At 65.2% G+C, this 15,273-nt stretch overlaps 1 protein-coding gene across 7 annotated transcripts; it reads right to left on the bottom strand.

The window, feature by feature from the left end:
• Nucleotides 1–4: 4 nt before the first annotated feature.
• CSRNP2 (cysteine and serine rich nuclear protein 2) lies at nucleotides 5–14,167 on the bottom strand. 7 transcript variants are annotated; one of them, XM_082332369.1, is made up of 6 exons: nucleotides 14,079–14,113; nucleotides 6,300–9,432; nucleotides 5,602–5,857; nucleotides 4,819–5,078; nucleotides 3,322–3,618; nucleotides 5–3,074 (listed from the first exon to the last, which is right to left on the bottom strand). In XM_082332369.1, the coding sequence occupies exons 2-6, from the start codon at nucleotides 6,456–6,458 to the stop codon at nucleotides 2,199–2,201; spliced, it is 1,848 nt and encodes a 615-aa protein (XP_082188495.1). In that variant the 5' UTR covers nucleotides 6,459–9,432; nucleotides 14,079–14,113; the 3' UTR covers nucleotides 5–2,198. The 7 variants fall into 7 exon arrangements, with proteins under 7 accessions (XP_082188495.1, XP_082188494.1, XP_082188496.1 ...); XM_082332368.1 differs by lacking the exon at nucleotides 14,079–14,113 and adding an exon at nucleotides 10,326–11,674; XM_082332370.1 differs by lacking the exon at nucleotides 14,079–14,113 and adding an exon at nucleotides 10,326–11,674 and having other exon boundaries at nucleotides 6,300–9,422.
• Between the last annotated feature and the right edge of the window lie 1,106 nt (nucleotides 14,168–15,273).

The following is a 15,273-nucleotide window of genomic DNA, read 5'->3' as shown; positions in this document are numbered from 1 at the left end:
GCCGTGCAAGTTTGAGCATTTCTTTTATTTTTACACTTAAATATTCTCTTTAAATACAGCATTATCACCATGAAAAGAACAGAAAAGGCCGGGAGGGGGGGGAAAAAAAAAATATGCGGAGGACAAGCTTTGGATTCACACTGGAAAATTAAAAATAAAAAGCCACCTGTAGGCAGTGTGAGACGGGGAGGTTTAGGAGGCGCAGAGTCACTGTTTAACTAGGCCGAGGAGCCGGCGGCCGCCCGGAGCCGCGCCACGGCCCCCGCCGCAGCTCGGTAGCACCGGAGAGGAGCTGGGCTGTTTGGTTTCTTACACGGCGACGAATCGAGCAGGAGCCAGCGCGGGACCAGCGTTAGTGTCGGTGAGGAGGTTTAAACCGAACCAAAAGGGAAAGAAGAATAAAAGGCAGAAATGCGCTTGCATTGCACTATTAACAGCATAGTTATCTTTGTAAAAATAGAATAAATCCTATTAGTTCTTTGCTTAGTGTGAAAGCACCCATCCTAACCAGCGTCTTAGGATTCATTCTGTTGTGGAGCCGCCGGGCTCGCCCAACGAGTCGCCTAACGAGCCCCGGCCCAAGCGGGTCCTGTGGTGGCCAAGGGCCGGGATGCAAACGAAAAAGGGGGGAAAATCAAGACTTTAACCCATTCAAGTGTCACCGTTTGCTCCGTTTTTGCAGCTCGGAGTTGCTCCGTTCTGCGCGGGAGCTGAAAATAAAAGAAAACCCCCGCGGCCAAAGCGGTGCCGGCACGGTGGCAGCTCCCCGCCGGGAAGGGATGCGGGACGCCGGCGGCGAAGCGCCCGACGAGGGGTAAGGCTTGGTTCCTCCCGAATTTAGCCCTTGCGTGCCGGGCGGCGTGCGCCGAGCCCCCCGGGTTTGGCAACCAGACCCTTCCCCTGCGCTCTGCCCCGGGAGAAGGGGACGGCGTCCCCGGGGGCTCGGTGCCGGCGGGACGAGCCGCTCTGCCAGGCCAAGCCTCGGTGGAACCGCTCAGCCGAGGCGGCGGGAGCAGCAAAGGGGCTTTCGACCCCTTTCGGCAGCGGGAGGCGACCCCAGGAACACAAGAAAAGCCTTAAACCGCACCAAACCCCCCAAACAATTAAAGCACTTCATCGGACGGCGGCTTTTCCCCCCCGGAATTTCCCTGCTCGCCAGCCGGGACGTTTCCCTGGGGAGCAGCGTCCCCCGCGAGCAGCGCCGGGGCTGTTTTCCAAGGGGAAGGGAGGGCGGCAGCCGCGGGGCCGTATCGGATCGCTTCTCGCCTTAAAAAAGATGGGATTTGCTCAGCCGGAGCCTGGTAAATGGCGGGGGACGGAGGGGAGATGCTTCCCCTCGGCCGGAGGGAAGGGGAGCTCGGAGCCGAGCCCCCCGCCCCGGCCCTTCCACGGGGCCGCTTTTGGCAGGCGGCAAAGGGGGGGCCCGGCCCGGCGCTGGGGGTGGCCGGGAGGGTGCAAAGTGCTTTTACCGCTCAGCCGGGGGACGCAGCCGATCGCCGCGGCCGGCCCTCGAGGCCGGTGAGGAGCATGGGGACAGACGGACGGACACGGTTCTCCGTCACGGCCGTGCCGCGGCCGCGAAGGGATCGAGCTCTTCAACTCCAGGTGGTTAAAGCCCCCCCCAGATTTTCTAGGAGGGTTTGCGGGGCCGCAGTCTCGCCCCTCTTGTGCAATCGGAGCCTTCGCGCCGGCTCCGGGTCCTTCCCGGTCCATCCCGGCCCCTCGGGCCGGCTGCGGTGGCCGTAGGGAAGGGGCTGGAGCAGCACTGGGAGGCGCTGGGTTGTGACACAGCCCGGTAAACATTCATTAAAGGGGAAAAAAAAAAAGGAAAAAAGGTCTTTTTTCGTTAAAAACCAAAGAGGGCAGAGGTCTCCCTGGAGGGCGGGGGCTGGGGGGGGGCAGGAGGACGGGAAGGAGCTGCCGTGGGAAGCAGGAGGCTCCAGGTCCGGCATGTCCCGGTGCGGGTGGCAACCGAGACGGCCGCCGGCATCGGCCAAGCCGCAAAAACCGTCTCTGCCGGGCAAGCGAAAGACTCCTGGCACCGGGCGAGGGGCAGCCGTTCAAAATCCTCTGTACAAAGCAGCCCCCGCTCTCCCCCACCCCCCTCCCCGCAATTAAATAACCACCCGCGGCCGCTGCCGGTCCGTAAAATATTATTGTCAATAAATAAAGGAGCGCCGAGGGGGGGACGGGGCCGCTCACACGGGCAGGACGGGCCCCGGCGAGCGCTCCTCGGCGGAGGGCGGCTCGCGCGCCCGCTCCAGGGCTTGCTCCGGTGGCCCGTGGGCCGGGGAGCGCGGGCAGCGGGGAGCGGCGGCCGCTCGGCAGCCCTCGGAGGACGGCGCGGCCTCCGGGGACGAGGGGGGATTTTTGGAGGCTTCCCCCTTGCTCGCAGCGGCGGCGGCTCGGCTGCAAGTCACCACGGGGCCGGGGAGGACGCCGAGGTCCTTCTCGCCCGGGCAGGAGGACGGCGCCGGCGGCTCCGCCGGGCTGCTCTCCCCCTTGGCGCCCAGCGCCGGCCTCTGCTCCACCTGGTAGTAGACCACGGGCCCATCGTTCAAGTAGGGCTGGTCGCCCGCCGCCGAGGCCGCCTGCTCCGAGCCGTCGGCGAAGCAGAGGACGGAGGAGCCCGGAGGTAACTGGGCTTGGATGAGGATGGGGGCGGCGAGACCCGGGCACAAACCCTCCGGCACGGCCAGGGGCTCCTCCAGGATGCAAACGCCCAAGCTTTCCACGCCGGAGCCGTTGCTGGAGTCTTCCTCAGCCTTCAGCCTCTCCAACTCCTCCGCCGTTTGCAGGTGCATGACGGCCGTCTCGTTCTCCGCCATGAACTCCTGGAAGTCCTGCGTTTCGGCCGGCTGCGGCCCCAGCCAGTCGCCGGCGGAGCCGTGAGCGGCGGCTGCCTCCTCCTCCGGCGCCGGCGGCCGCCCGCCCTGACGCTTGTTCTCCAGCTCCAGCTTCATGATGGTGTGGAGGTAGTGAGTCCGCACCCGGATGGGATTGAATTCGATCCGACCGGCCATGTTACCGCAGCCGTCCCGGGAGCAGCCGCAGGGGAAGGACATGCGATCCACCTGGCAGGGAGACGGAGACGTGGCAGCTCCAGGATCCCAGAGGATCCCTCCCCAGAGCCTAAAATCCATCCCGGCGCTGCCTGACCTTGGGAATTTGGTGCTGGGAGGGAGTTTTTTTTCCCCTGCGAGGTGTCCCCAAAACAAGCTGGAGCTGCACCCCGGCCCCTCCAGGAGCAGTCGGCACCCAAGGAGAGCGTGCCGGCACCAGGACCCGGTTTCACCGCCGGCATCTCCTTCCCCGACTCACCTGGCATTTAATCCCCGCCTGGCTGCAGGCGCAGGCCTCGGGGTCGCAGTAGAGGCGGCAGTCGCAGCCGCACTCCTCCCGGGACAGGCGGATGGCCCGCAGCTCCTGCTTCTCCTCGGCGTCGATGCGGTGAACGCCGGAGGCTCGCAGCAGAGCTCGGCGGCGTTTGGTGGGCAGCGGCTGCAGGAAGAAATAGTCGTCCACCTCCACGTTCTCCACGTCGATGTCGTCGTCCGAGACGTCCTCCAGCGTCAGGCCGTCCGCCTCCTCCGACTCCACCGTGCCGTTCTTGGTGAGCTGCGGGGCGGCGGGGCAGAGTCAGCGCCCACCCGGGGCGGACGCCGAACCCCGGCCGTGAGGCAGGATGGAGGATGTCCATCCGTCCGGCCGGCCGGCTCCTGGTTCCCCTGCCGACCGCCCACCGCCCGGCTCAGAGCCTTCCCTTGCCCCCCAGCGCCGAGCAGGGGCCGGCACGGCGCCGAGCCCCGCACGGAGCCGTCCCTGTGCCATTCCCCGCCAGCCGCACCACGGGCGCGCTCGCGGCAGTTTACAGGAGAAGGGAGGGGGAAAAAAATTAAATAATAACTGAATTCAGAGCAGAGAATCCCTTTTCCATCTTCCCTCCGCTACGGCGCCCTGCAAATAGCGAGATAAAAGGAGGTCGCTGCTGCTTAAAATCCCCGGGTCCCGGGAGAGCGGCGGCGGCGGAGCTGCAGAGCATCCCCCAGCCCTCCTCCCTGGGGAAAACAAGGTTTCAAAGCACCGGAGGGGCCGGAGCCGGATCCTGCAACGCGCCGCCGCCTCCCTGCTCTGGTCCTTCAACCTCCCCGCGCGCTGAAAGACCCCCAAATGTTGGCGCTGAGGATCGGGGGGTCCCCAGCCCCCTGAAAGCCGGCACACGCGGCGGCAGCGGACAGGGAGGTCCGTGGCCTCCTGAGGAGCTGGTGGGAAAGCCTACGTATAAAAAAAAAATTTAAAAAACAAAGAGGCGGCAGGCTGGGTTGGCGTCCCGTTGCCCGAAGCGGGCTGTCACGGCAGCGGGAGCCGGATCAGAGGCTCTGCACTGCCCCACTGAGCAGAGCCCGGGCTCTGGGCACGGCCCGAGGGCACGGCCCCAGCCCGGGATGGGGCGGAGAACCGGCAGAGCCGCCCCAGATCCCCATCTTCCCCCGACGCAGCCCGGCTGCCGCCTCCCAGACTGGAATTTCTACCGGCACAGACCTAGCGCGCTTTGGCCGACAGCTCCGAACCCGGCACAGCTTGACGGTGCCCAGCCGGCCCCGCGCGCGGGCGCAGCATCGCCACAAAAAAGAGGTAAAAAAAAGAAAAAGGAAGAGTTTAGCAGCGTTAAACCCCCCCAGCCGATGCGAAACGGCAGCCTGGATCTCCCTCCTCCGACCTGGCTTATGCTCAAGCTCCACCAGGGCTCAGCCAGGTGTCTCCCGGCTGCGGCATCCCCCGGATTTCACCGGCGACACCCCGCTTCCCCGGCAATACCTTCATTTTCTTGGCGTGGAGTTTCTCTTCCTTGAGGTGCTCCCGTAGGATCTCCCGGTGATTCACCTCCTGCTCCTGGGCGAACTCGCAGAGCGTGTAGCGGCGGACGGAGTTGTGGCGTTGGGCCATGCCCAGGGAGCTGCCGCCCTGGCTGGGGACGCTGGTGAAGCCCTGGCGGCGGGCGAAGTAGTAGACGGTCACTTGGTCGAAGCGGACATTCTTCCTGCGAAGCTGCTTCTGCCGCTTCAGGATGGAGGTGGCTGCGGGGAGGGAAGGCGGAGAGGGGCTGTTAGGAGGAAAAAATGCCCGCGGGGGTCCCACGAAGGGCTCCCACCCCGCTGGGAAGCGGCTTCTCTGCTCCCAGGAGCAGGGGGAGCTCGTGCCGCTGGCCCTGGCTTTGGGCGACGGCTGCGTCCGCGCGGGCTGCGCTCTTCCCTCCGATGCCACCGAGACCAACCCCGTTACCCCCCACGCCCCTACGCCACCATCGCCCCGTTCAGCCACCAAAACAGCTCAGTGGGGGCGAATGCCGGGAGCAGGATAGAAAAGGTCCAAAACGGCCCTTGGGCAACCGCTTTGGGGCGTAATATTTGAAATTCCCCAGGGTCTGGCGCAACCCGTCCCCGCGGGCGGGCGAGCAGGTCGCTGCTCATCGCCCCAACCCGGTGATCAGGGGCGAAGAGGGGAAGAGCGGAGCCAGCGCCGCGTCCAGGCGCCTGGTGCTCGACGGCAGAGGCGCTCGGAGGCCGGGAGCACGGACGGCGACCGTCCCCGCCCACTCACGTATGAAGCCGGTGGAGCTGGAGGGGTTGACGCTGTCGCAGCTATCGGCGCTGTCGCTGTTGGAGATTTCGTCGTCCGAGTTGGAGCCCGGCGAGCCCACGTCCGCATCCTCAAATTTCCTCTTGAGGCCGGCGCTCGCGACCGCATCCATTTGGCCGCGGTTCGCATGGAGAGCCGGCGGGCGGCAAGGGGGGGGCTCTTTGCCACCAGCTCTCCGGCGCCGGCCCCCGGAGCTGCCGGCGGGCTCACCGCGTCCCTGCGAAGGCAAGAAGCCGTAACGGCATTTCGGATGAGCCAGCATCGCTCGGGATAACCAGGAAAGGTTTCCCCGGCTCTTACGAGCAGCTCTCCCCATCCCTGCCCTCCCCAGCCCGGATAAAGCCTCCGATCCCAGACGCGCTGCCGCAGTTCTCCGAGGCGAGCCCGTCCTCCCCACGTCTGGTCTGCGGGAGGGAGCTGCGCGCCGTTATTTAATATTATTTAATGGCATCCTTTAACTTTGGGGCAGCCCCGGCGGGGTCAGGCGCTTGGGCAGGGCGATGGCTGCTCCCTTCCAACCAAACTCCTCTGTTCGAACCCGATTCGGAACCAAATTCACCCCAAGCAAAAGCAGACGCCGCTTTTCTAAAGAAAGGAGCTCGCGCCGCGCGCTTCACCCGTGAAATAACCCTGGCCGGCGGCTCGGCGCTCCCGCTAACCTCGCTAAAAACCCTACAGCTTGGAACGCTCCGGGACGCGCCGGGGGTTACCCGTCCATCGCCGATGCCAGATCGGCGGCTCCATCGCAGCCGTAGGGAGGGCAAAAGCCCTCCTAGGGTTTTGCTGGGAGAGTCTCCGGCGTTTTCCTGCCCCCGCATTAATGCCTACGTGCTCCAAAAAGGCGGCTTGCCCACGGGAAGCTGGGAAATGCTCGGCTCCAGCTTGGGCGAGGAATTTTTGGGAGCCGACCCTCCCGTGGGAAGAGCAGCGAGCGTTGCTCCTCGTCCTCCCGATGCTTTCGGGTCACCGCAACACCGGCGGCTTTCGAAGCGAGCCCCGGCGCACGTCCCGCGTCCCCGTCCCCATCCCCAGGGCCGGGCTGGAGCGGTAAGCCCCCCGGGAGCCCAGCACCCACCCGGTTGTGCCGTCTCCTCTCCGCTTTGTGTTCCCTCCGCTCTGACCGCCGTTCTCATGGCAACGGAACAACCGGCTTCGAAAAGCAGCATGTCAGCCAACGGCATCCCTGCGGCACCCCGGGACGCGGCGGCCTCGGGAGGGGATCGGAGGGGGTCTTCGGATGCGATTCGGGGGCCAACGGGCAGCGGGAGGCACTGCCCACCCCCGGGTCAAGCTCAGGGATGGCTCCGCATCGCCTCCGGCATCTTCAAAGCCGAAAAGGCAACGCCGGCGCCCGTCTTCTCCCCCAAAGAGGACGCGGCGATGCCGAAGCCGCAGCGGCACCGGGGCCGGGGGTGAAGCCCCCGAGCGGGGTGCGATTTCCCAGCCCACGGGTGCCACGGCTTGGGTTTAAATATGGCTTTTGGGGTTTTTTTTGTAGGTAAATCGCTTAATTCTGTTGCTAAAGGCGGGGGCAAAAGCAGCTGCTGAGCCAGCCTAAGCGCCAGCCCAAGTACGGAGCTGATTTAACGCCACCGATCCCGCACACGATCCAAGGGGAAAAGCGGAGGCAGAAAACCTCCGCTCGAGCGTTGCAGCCCCGCTGAGCCCGGCACCGCGTCCCCAGCCCCTCCGCTCCTTCTTTTACCACCTCCGTCGCCCCCAAACGGCCCCGTCTCCGTGTCCAGGGGGTCCCCGGTCCCCGGCCGGGCTCCCGCGGGTGTTGCCTGCGCGGCGATGCTCGTCCCGGGGGCTCAGCTGGGGCTCGCTGGTGATCGGACCTGGCTGGGCTGCCGCCTTCGTCGGCCTCGGTTTAGGAAGGAGACAACGAACGAGGAGAGCCTCTGTGGTTTTCCCCCTTCCCTCCAAAGCAAATCTTCAAAATATCATCTGAAAACCCTCTCCCTCGGGCGCTTCCAGCGAGGAAAATCAGCGACGGCGCCCGGGTCGACACCCCCACCTGCGGCATCAGACTCCGGCTGGGGACGGAGCCCGGATCCTTCCCGGGATGGAGCCGTCGGGAGATGCTGCGCTCGATGATCTTAGAGGTCTTCTTCAACCTAAATGATTCTCTGGGTCCTATTCATTGCGTTTCTTAGAAAGGACCAACTGGCCGCGCTGGGGGGAAAGCAGCCAAGGGCGGCAAGGCGGGCACCCACCCCGGGTGCTGCCGCGAGGGACGGCGGGGGCCGAGGACGCGGAGCCGGGAGCGGCGAGGAGCTCGGGGAGACGCTGCAGGGAAAATGAGCTGGAAAATGAAGGTTTCATCGCAGTTCTCCATGGTAGAAGCTCCCCTGCCCGCGCGGGCAGCCTCTTCCTCCTCCTCCTCCTCCTCCTCCATCGGCGCGGCGGCAGCTGCCCCCACGTGATGCAAAGGCCAAATTAACTCAAATTACCTGGTTTTTTGGAAACAAAACCACCCAATTTTGAAAACGGGCGGGGCGCAGAGGCGAGCGCGGCGGCTCAGAAGCCCCCGGGACCCAGCCCCGGGACGGGAGACCCTCGCCTTCGCGCTGGACTCTGCTCTGCAGCAGGGTGAGGATTTTTGGCCCCGAGGTTTGGCTTAAGCGAAGGTTTAAGGAGAAAGAGGGGACAGAGCCGGCGTCCTCCCTACGGCAGGGCTGCTCATCCCGGCCTCATCCCGCAGGGAAAGGCCCTCCTCCTCCCTCACCTCCTGAATCAAATACACAGCCAGGGAAAAAAATAACGTGATAAATCTATTAACGGTGGCAGCAAGAGTCAGAGCAGGGGGAAAAAAATGAAAATAAACTGTTTGCAGGTTTTGTTCGGTTTTTAAATGGAGATAAAGCCCCGAGGAGGGGATTTGGGATGGGGAAAGAAAAAACTTGACTCAAATGCTGCGAGGAAGGGGCCACGCGGCCCCCGTTCCCCTCCTTTCCGCTATTAAACCACGCCAAAAGGAGCTCAACTAAAAATATTCATTTTTTCCATGTCAGCCGTTGCTGGAATTGCCTTTGGGAATGGGGAGGGGTTCAGGAGACAGAGCCGGGACTCGCGTGATCGCGGACGCAAAGAGCCTCCGGAGACAGAGCCGCTTCAGCCACGGGGCTCCAAGATCCGATCGGGAAAACCTGCCGGCTCGAAGCTCAGCCGAGGCCGATGAACGAGTAATTAACGCTGCCGTGCCACCAAAAAAGCCACGCTCCTGGCTTGCCGCTTCCCAGATTTCGGGAGAGGAGGAAGGGCGGGAGCGTCTCCGGGCGAGGGATGCTCCGTGGTCCCCGAAGCTCGTTTGCCGACGGATCCGCCGCCCTCGGTCTGGGTCCCGCTAACGAGTTTCGTTTCGCCTCCCGCGACTCCGGCATCGCCTCCGATGATCCTCCGTCCGCGTCGGACGCGCTGCCGGGCTGCTCCTCCATCGCAGCTTGTCCAGGCGGAGACCGAAACAGCAATTCTGGAGCGACGAGCGCTTTTATTTCCAGGTATTCAGAGTAATTAGGAATTAGGAATTACCAGGCCGGACCCTCGGAGCATCCTGCAGATTTGGTGATCCTCTGGGCATCCTCTGGATTTTGTGATGGCTCCCAAAAATCCCGCATGGATCAAGGGCTCCAGGACCGAGTAACGTGGGAGATACTCCGGATTTCCTCCTCGGATTGACTCCCCTCTACACCCTGCTTTAAGCGCATCCCTCCAGCATCGATTTTTGGGGGGAGGCCGGTTTCAATAAGCTTCCTGTCAAAAGCAAGAGCCAAGAGCGGATCCTGACAAAGCCTCCCGGGGTTTCGAGGTATCAGAGGTGTCAAATACGGGGACGCGGGATTATTTCAGCAGCCGGATGAGGAGAAGGTGGCAATGATATGCAAGAAAGAAGAAAATAAATATATATATATACACAGGGAGAGAGCCCCGGGCTAAGCTAAGCAGCAGCTGGGCATCGGAGAAGCATCCCAACCCCATCCTGCTTGATAACGGGCGCGTTTAAGACCGGATCACGGCACGCAGGATAAAACCAGAAAAATATAATCGAGGAATAACCGAAGGAGCCCATTTTATTCCGTTGCAGCGCTCGGCGTCTCCCGGGAAGGCGACGCTGGAGCGCAAAGGCAGAGCCGGCGGCTGGAAGGAGCCAGGCTGCGATTTCGTATCCCCCCCCCCCCCCCCCGCCCCCCGCGATACGGACGGCTCGCGGCAGCGATTTCAAGAGGAAAACGTCTCACCTCCGGCTGAAACCCACCCAAAAAGGGGCTTCCCCTCCGGCGCTCGCCCCCCAGCTGGGCTCTCTCCCTCGTTACCAATTATGCAGCAGGATTAGCGGGGCCGGCGATGACACGGCAGCATCGCTGCAGAGCATCACGCCGTGACGTTGGGGGGGGAGCGCGCCGAGGCGCCGAGCACCCCCCGCTCGCCACCGGCCCCGAAAGCGGCCACAGCCCCGTAGCTTTGCGGTCGTGCGGAATAAAACAGCCCTCGGCGCTCCCCAGTAAGCGGAAAAACAGCTCCCACCATCACCCCGAAGCCCCCCACCCCGGGTCGTACGGCAAAGCCCCGGCCCCACCGGGGATGGGGAAGCGGGCGTTTATCGCCGAGGGGGAGCAAAAAGAAACCCACGGGGAACCTGAACCCTCGCCCCGCGCCTCCTCCGAGGAGCAAAGAAAGCAGCTCACCTCCTCGGGGATGGCCGACGGGACGGGGAGCCCCCGCGGCACCCCCGGGGCGGCGCAAGGGCCTCGGTTTAGGTTTGGCACCGCTTGGGAAGGGTCCGGCACCGCTTGGGAAGGGTCCGGCACGCTCGAGCACGTGGCCGGACACAGCGGAACACGTAAACCCCGCTCCGAGGGGGAAAAAAAATTAAGCTCACGCTCAATAATCACTGCAGAATTAAACCAGGAGCCGGCAAAAACGGTCGGGTCCGGGGGCACCTCCACCCGCTCGGCGCCGGTGCGGAGCGCGCCGCTCCCTGCCCGCGGCCCCTCAAATCCAGGCGTTATCCCGGGGCAGGAGTTAGGGCAGAAGCTCGTATCGACGAGCCCAGGAACAAGATTAAATAATTTCCACCCCGCCGGGACGGTCGGGACGGCTGCTCGGCCACCGTGAGGAGTTCAGCAGTTCGGCTCGTTTACAAATTAGCCGTCGGAGGCTTTCCCAAAGGATTCGGCCGTTGGCCTCCGCAGCCAGAAGGTTGATGGATTTGCTGGGCTGCGTTTCAGGGACGCTGCGGCCGGTCGGCACGCCGGAGATCCGAGTTCAGCCTGGGTCGGTCCTTACACCGCCAGCGCCGTCAGCGAGCGACCGGCGTCGGGTTTTCAAGACAAACGGCAGAAGATTCGGTTTCCTCTTCTACGCTGCCGCTAACGAACGCGGCGAACGAGCAAATCTAGGCTACAGCTCCCACGGCTCGAGCACCGCCGGCGCTGGAGCCTGCGCTTACGCAACCAGCGCGACAACGGGCAGCGATGGGCGCGGGTCGTCCCGGAGCCCCGAATCCGCGCCGCGCGCGGGCTGGAGGGGGGCCGATCCTCCCCCGCCGCCGCCCGACCTCCTGGGGAGGGGCGGGTGGGCGCGACGGGAGGGGCCGGTCCCCGAAAAACCCCACTCGGTTCCTTTGCCCGTCACCAGGAGGGAGTCAGAAAGGGGGGGTCCGCCCCCCGTGGCGCAGGGTGGCTGCGCAGGACACCTGGATCAGAGACCCTGAAGGCGAGGGGGCCCTCGAAGGTGAGGGAGACCCTGAAGGTGAGGGAGACCTTGGAGCTGAGGGCATGGGAGACCCTGAAGGCGAGGGAGACTCTGAAGGTCAGGGTGAGGGAGACCTTGAAGGTGAGGGAGACCCTGAAGATGAGGGAGACCTCGAAGGCGAGGGAGACCCTGAAGGTCAGGGTGAGGGAGACCTTGGAGGCGAGGGTGAGGGAGACCCTGAAGGTGAGGGGGACCTTGGAAGCAAGGGTGAGGGAGACCTTGGAGGTGAAGGCGAGGGAGACCTCGAAGGCGAGGGCATGGGAGACCCTGAAGGCGAGGGAGACCCTGGAGGCGAAGCCAAGGGAGACTCCGAAGGTGAAGACCTCAAAGCAAGGCCAAGGGAGACCTCGAAGGTGAGGGAGACCTTGGAGGCGAAGCCAAGGGAGACCCTGAAGGTGAAGCCAAGGGAGACCTCGAAGCAAGGCCAAGGGAGACCTCGAAGGTGAGGGAGACCTCAAGGGTGAGGGCAAGGGAGACCTCGAAGGCGAGAGAGACGCTGACGGTGAGGGAGACCTTGGAGGCGAGGGTGAGGGAGACCCCGAAGGCGAGGGCAGGGCAGTAGGAGAAGGTCGCTGCGGTCGTGCTACCGGCCCAGCTCCTCCCGAGGGCGAGCGTGGGGCTGCCGAGCTGAACCCCCGGCTGCCGGCTGCCTCCCCCCCCGGGTGAGGGGGCAAGGCCTCAGGCGCCGGCTGGCGCGCGGCTCCCGGGCCCCCTCCGGACAGTGGCCAGGGCCGGCTGGAGGCAGCTGGTCCTGGCCACGAGGAGACCACGCAGGGCCTGGGCTCCGCTCCCGCCCAGACCTGGGGCCACGGCGGCACCTCCCCCGCCGCAGCCGGGGGGTCCCCGCGCGAGGGGCGCTCGCCCCGGCCCCCCCCGCGGCTCCCCCTCCGGCCCAGCTCCCGCCGGCTCCTTCCCCCCCCCCCCCCGGCTTCGCGGGGACCCCCGCAACGGCCCCCCACCTCCCCTATAGGTGCCGAGAGGATGAAGCAGCTATGAGGGCCCCCCACGTCCTCCATAGGGACCCTCAGCCCCCCAGATCCCTCACAGCCCCCCCCGGCCGCAGGGCCCCCACCTCCCCTATAGGCGCCCCCACATAAGGGCGTCCCCCGCCCCTGCAGACCCCAAAACACAGGAGAGGGCAGAGCCTCAGCGGCAAAGGCCCCCCTACGTCCTCCATAGGGCTCCAGTAAGGGCCCCTATATCCCCGCAGCTCTAAGGGTCCCCCACAGCCTCTATAGGTCCTCCAGCCCTTATAGGCCCCTGCATCTGCTATAAGCCTGCAGCTGTAAGGGTCCCCCACATCCCCTATAGGTCCTCCAGCTGGAAGGGGGGCCCACATCCCCTATAGGCCCCTGCATCCTCTATAGTCCCCCCTCCAGAAAAGGCCCACCATCCCCTATAGCCTCCCCTGCTATAAGGACCCCCCACATCCTCTATAGCCCCCACCAGCTGGAAAAGGCCCTCACGCCCCTATAGGCATCCCGCATGCCCTATAGGCCCCCCAGCTAGAAAAGACTCCCCCCATCCCCTATAGGGCCCTGCATCTTTTATAGGTCCCCCAGCTGGAAAAGACCCCCCCCATTCCCTGTAGGCCCCCCAGCTGTAAGGCCCCCACATCCCCTATAGGGCCCTGCATTCCCTATAGGCCCCCCAGCTAGAAAAGGTCCCCATATCCCCTATAGGCCCCCTAGCTAGAAAAGCCCCCCCATCCCCTATAGACCTCTCCAGCTGTAAAGCACTCCCATCCTCTATACCCCTCAGCTGGAAAAGGCCCCCCCCTCCCTTATATGCCCCCCCAGCTGTAAGCCCCCCCATCCCCTATAGGCCCCTGCATCCTCTACAGGCACCCTAGCTAGAAAAGGCCCCCCCATCCCTTATATGCCCCCCCATCCCCTACAGGGCCCTCCATCCCTTATAGCTCCCCCAGCTGTAAGGGCCCCCCATCCCCTATAGGCCCCTACATCCTCTAGAGGACCCCAGGTGGAAAATGCCCCCCCATCCCCTATAGCTCCCCCATCCCCTATAGCTCTCCCAGCTCTAAGCGACCCCCATCCCCTATAGGTTCTCCATCCCCTATAGCTCCACCCAATCCCCTATAGGCACCCCACCTCCTATAGCTCCCCCCTCATCCCCTATAGCTCCCCCAGCTGTAAGCCCCCCCATCCCCTATAGGTTCTCCATCCCCTATAGGCCCCCCCATCCCCTATAGCTCCCCCCTCATCCCCTATAGCTCCCCCATCCCCTATAGCTTCCCCAGCTGTAAGCCCCCCCATCCCCTATAGGTTCTCCATCCCCTATAGCTCCCCCCATCCCCTATAGCCCCCCCATCCCCTATAGGTTCTCCATCCCCTATAGCTCCCCCCTCATCCCCTATAGCTCCCCCATCCCCTATAGCTCCCCCAGCTGTAAGCCCCCCCATCCCCTATAGGTTCTCCATCCCCTATAGGCCCCCCCATCCCCTATAGCTCCCCCCTCATCCCCTATAGCTCCCCCATCCCCTATAGCTCCCCCAGCTGTAAGCCCCCCCATCCCCTATAGGTTCTCCATCCCCTATAGGCCCCCCCATCCCCTATAGCTCCCCCCCATCCCCTATAGCTCCCCCATCCCCTATAGCTCCCCCACCCCCTATAGCCCCCCCACCCCCATAGGTCCTCCACCCCCCCACCCCCGCCCCCCCCACTCACCGGTGCCCCCGGGCGGGGCGGGGCCGGGCGGGGCGGGGGCGGCTCCCGGGGGGCGCCTGGGCGCGCGCTGGGGCTGGGGCCGCGCGGACCCGCCCCGCCGCCGCTCGCCGACAACAATGGGGCCGCGAGCGCTGCGCCGCCCCTTATGTACCCCGCGTCACGTGACCGGCGCGCCCCGCCCCGCCCCCGCCCGCCCCGCGGGGCAGGCTGGGAAAGCGAGTCCGGGGGGGCGGGGCCGCGGGGCACGACGGGAAATGCAGTGCGGAAGTGGGGGAGGGGGCGCGGGTTTGGGCCGGGCCCGGGCCTCGGGGGGCTTCGCCCGCGACGGGGCGGGGCCGGGGGGCGGGGCCTGGGGCGGGGGGGCGGGGCCTGGGGGCGGCGCCCCGGGGTCCGGGCGCTGCGGGAACGCGGCCGGAGGAGGGGGGCGGCGGGAGAGCCGCCGGGCCGGGGAGTCTAGACAAGAGATTAGCCGGGCGGCGAGCAGCGGGAGGAAGCCCAAAGCGCCTTATTGTAGCCGCCGCGGGCCAGCTGCGGCCCCGGCAGCGGGGATCGCCCCGGGGCGGGGGCTCGACCGGTTTGCGGGCACGGGGGGCGGCCGGGGCCTGGCCTCGGCCCCCCCGGAGGCAGCGAGCCCCCCGCTCCGGCCCCCGGGCTCCCACGGCCAAGGGGCCCCACGGGCACGGCAGCGGCCCCACGGGGGTCTCCCCCCTCCGGCCTCTCCCCCCTCGGCCCGACCCAGGCGCTCACCTCGCAGCGCTGCTCCCGAGCTCGGCCCCGCTTCCCCCTGGCTTGGGGATTATCGAATTATTCACTAACAAGCGGGTCAAATTATAGGATTAAAAAATCCCCTTCCTTCCCCCGACTCCAACCCCTTCATCTCCCCCCTTGTTTCCAGCCGGCAACCGGGGCTGGAAGAAGGAGCGGCCCATCGCTACCCCCGTCCATCCGGGGGCTTTCGTTCCCCTCCCAGGGCCACCACGCGCGACGAATCCCTTCACCGGCATTTTCCTCATCCGATGGATTAAAACCGGCCGCAGGCACCCAGCAACAGCAACACAGAAAGTTTACTGAGCCTGCGTCACGACTGTCCGGGTCCATCGCGCTCCTCGCATGCTAATGGAAAAATGGGGATGAGAACGCGCACCTTCCCCCGCACCGGAGGAACCGAAACGCGGACAAGAGGCGAGCGGCCGAA

The sequence above is a fragment of the Platalea leucorodia genome, assembly GCF_965183815.1.
Source record: "Platalea leucorodia genome assembly, chromosome: 23".
NCBI classification, from domain to species: Eukaryota; Metazoa; Chordata; class Aves; order Pelecaniformes; family Threskiornithidae; genus Platalea; species Platalea leucorodia.
Note: the sequence above shows the minus strand (reverse complement) of the source record. Positions and strands in the feature narration are given on the sequence as shown.

Coding starts and splice junctions, on each gene's coding strand:
- CSRNP2 (XM_082332369.1), bottom strand. CDS start 6,458: ATGCGGGGGCAGGAAAACGCCGGAGACTCTCCCAGCAAAACCCTAGGA. Junction 5,858..6,299: donor GCTGTAGGGTTTTTAGCGAG/GTTAGCGGGAGC, acceptor TTGCCTTCGCAG/GGACGCGGTGAGCCCGCCGG. Junction 3,619..4,818: donor TCCACGCCAAGAAAATGAAG/GTATTGCCGGGG, acceptor GCCGCCCCGCAG/CTCACCAAGAACGGCACGGT.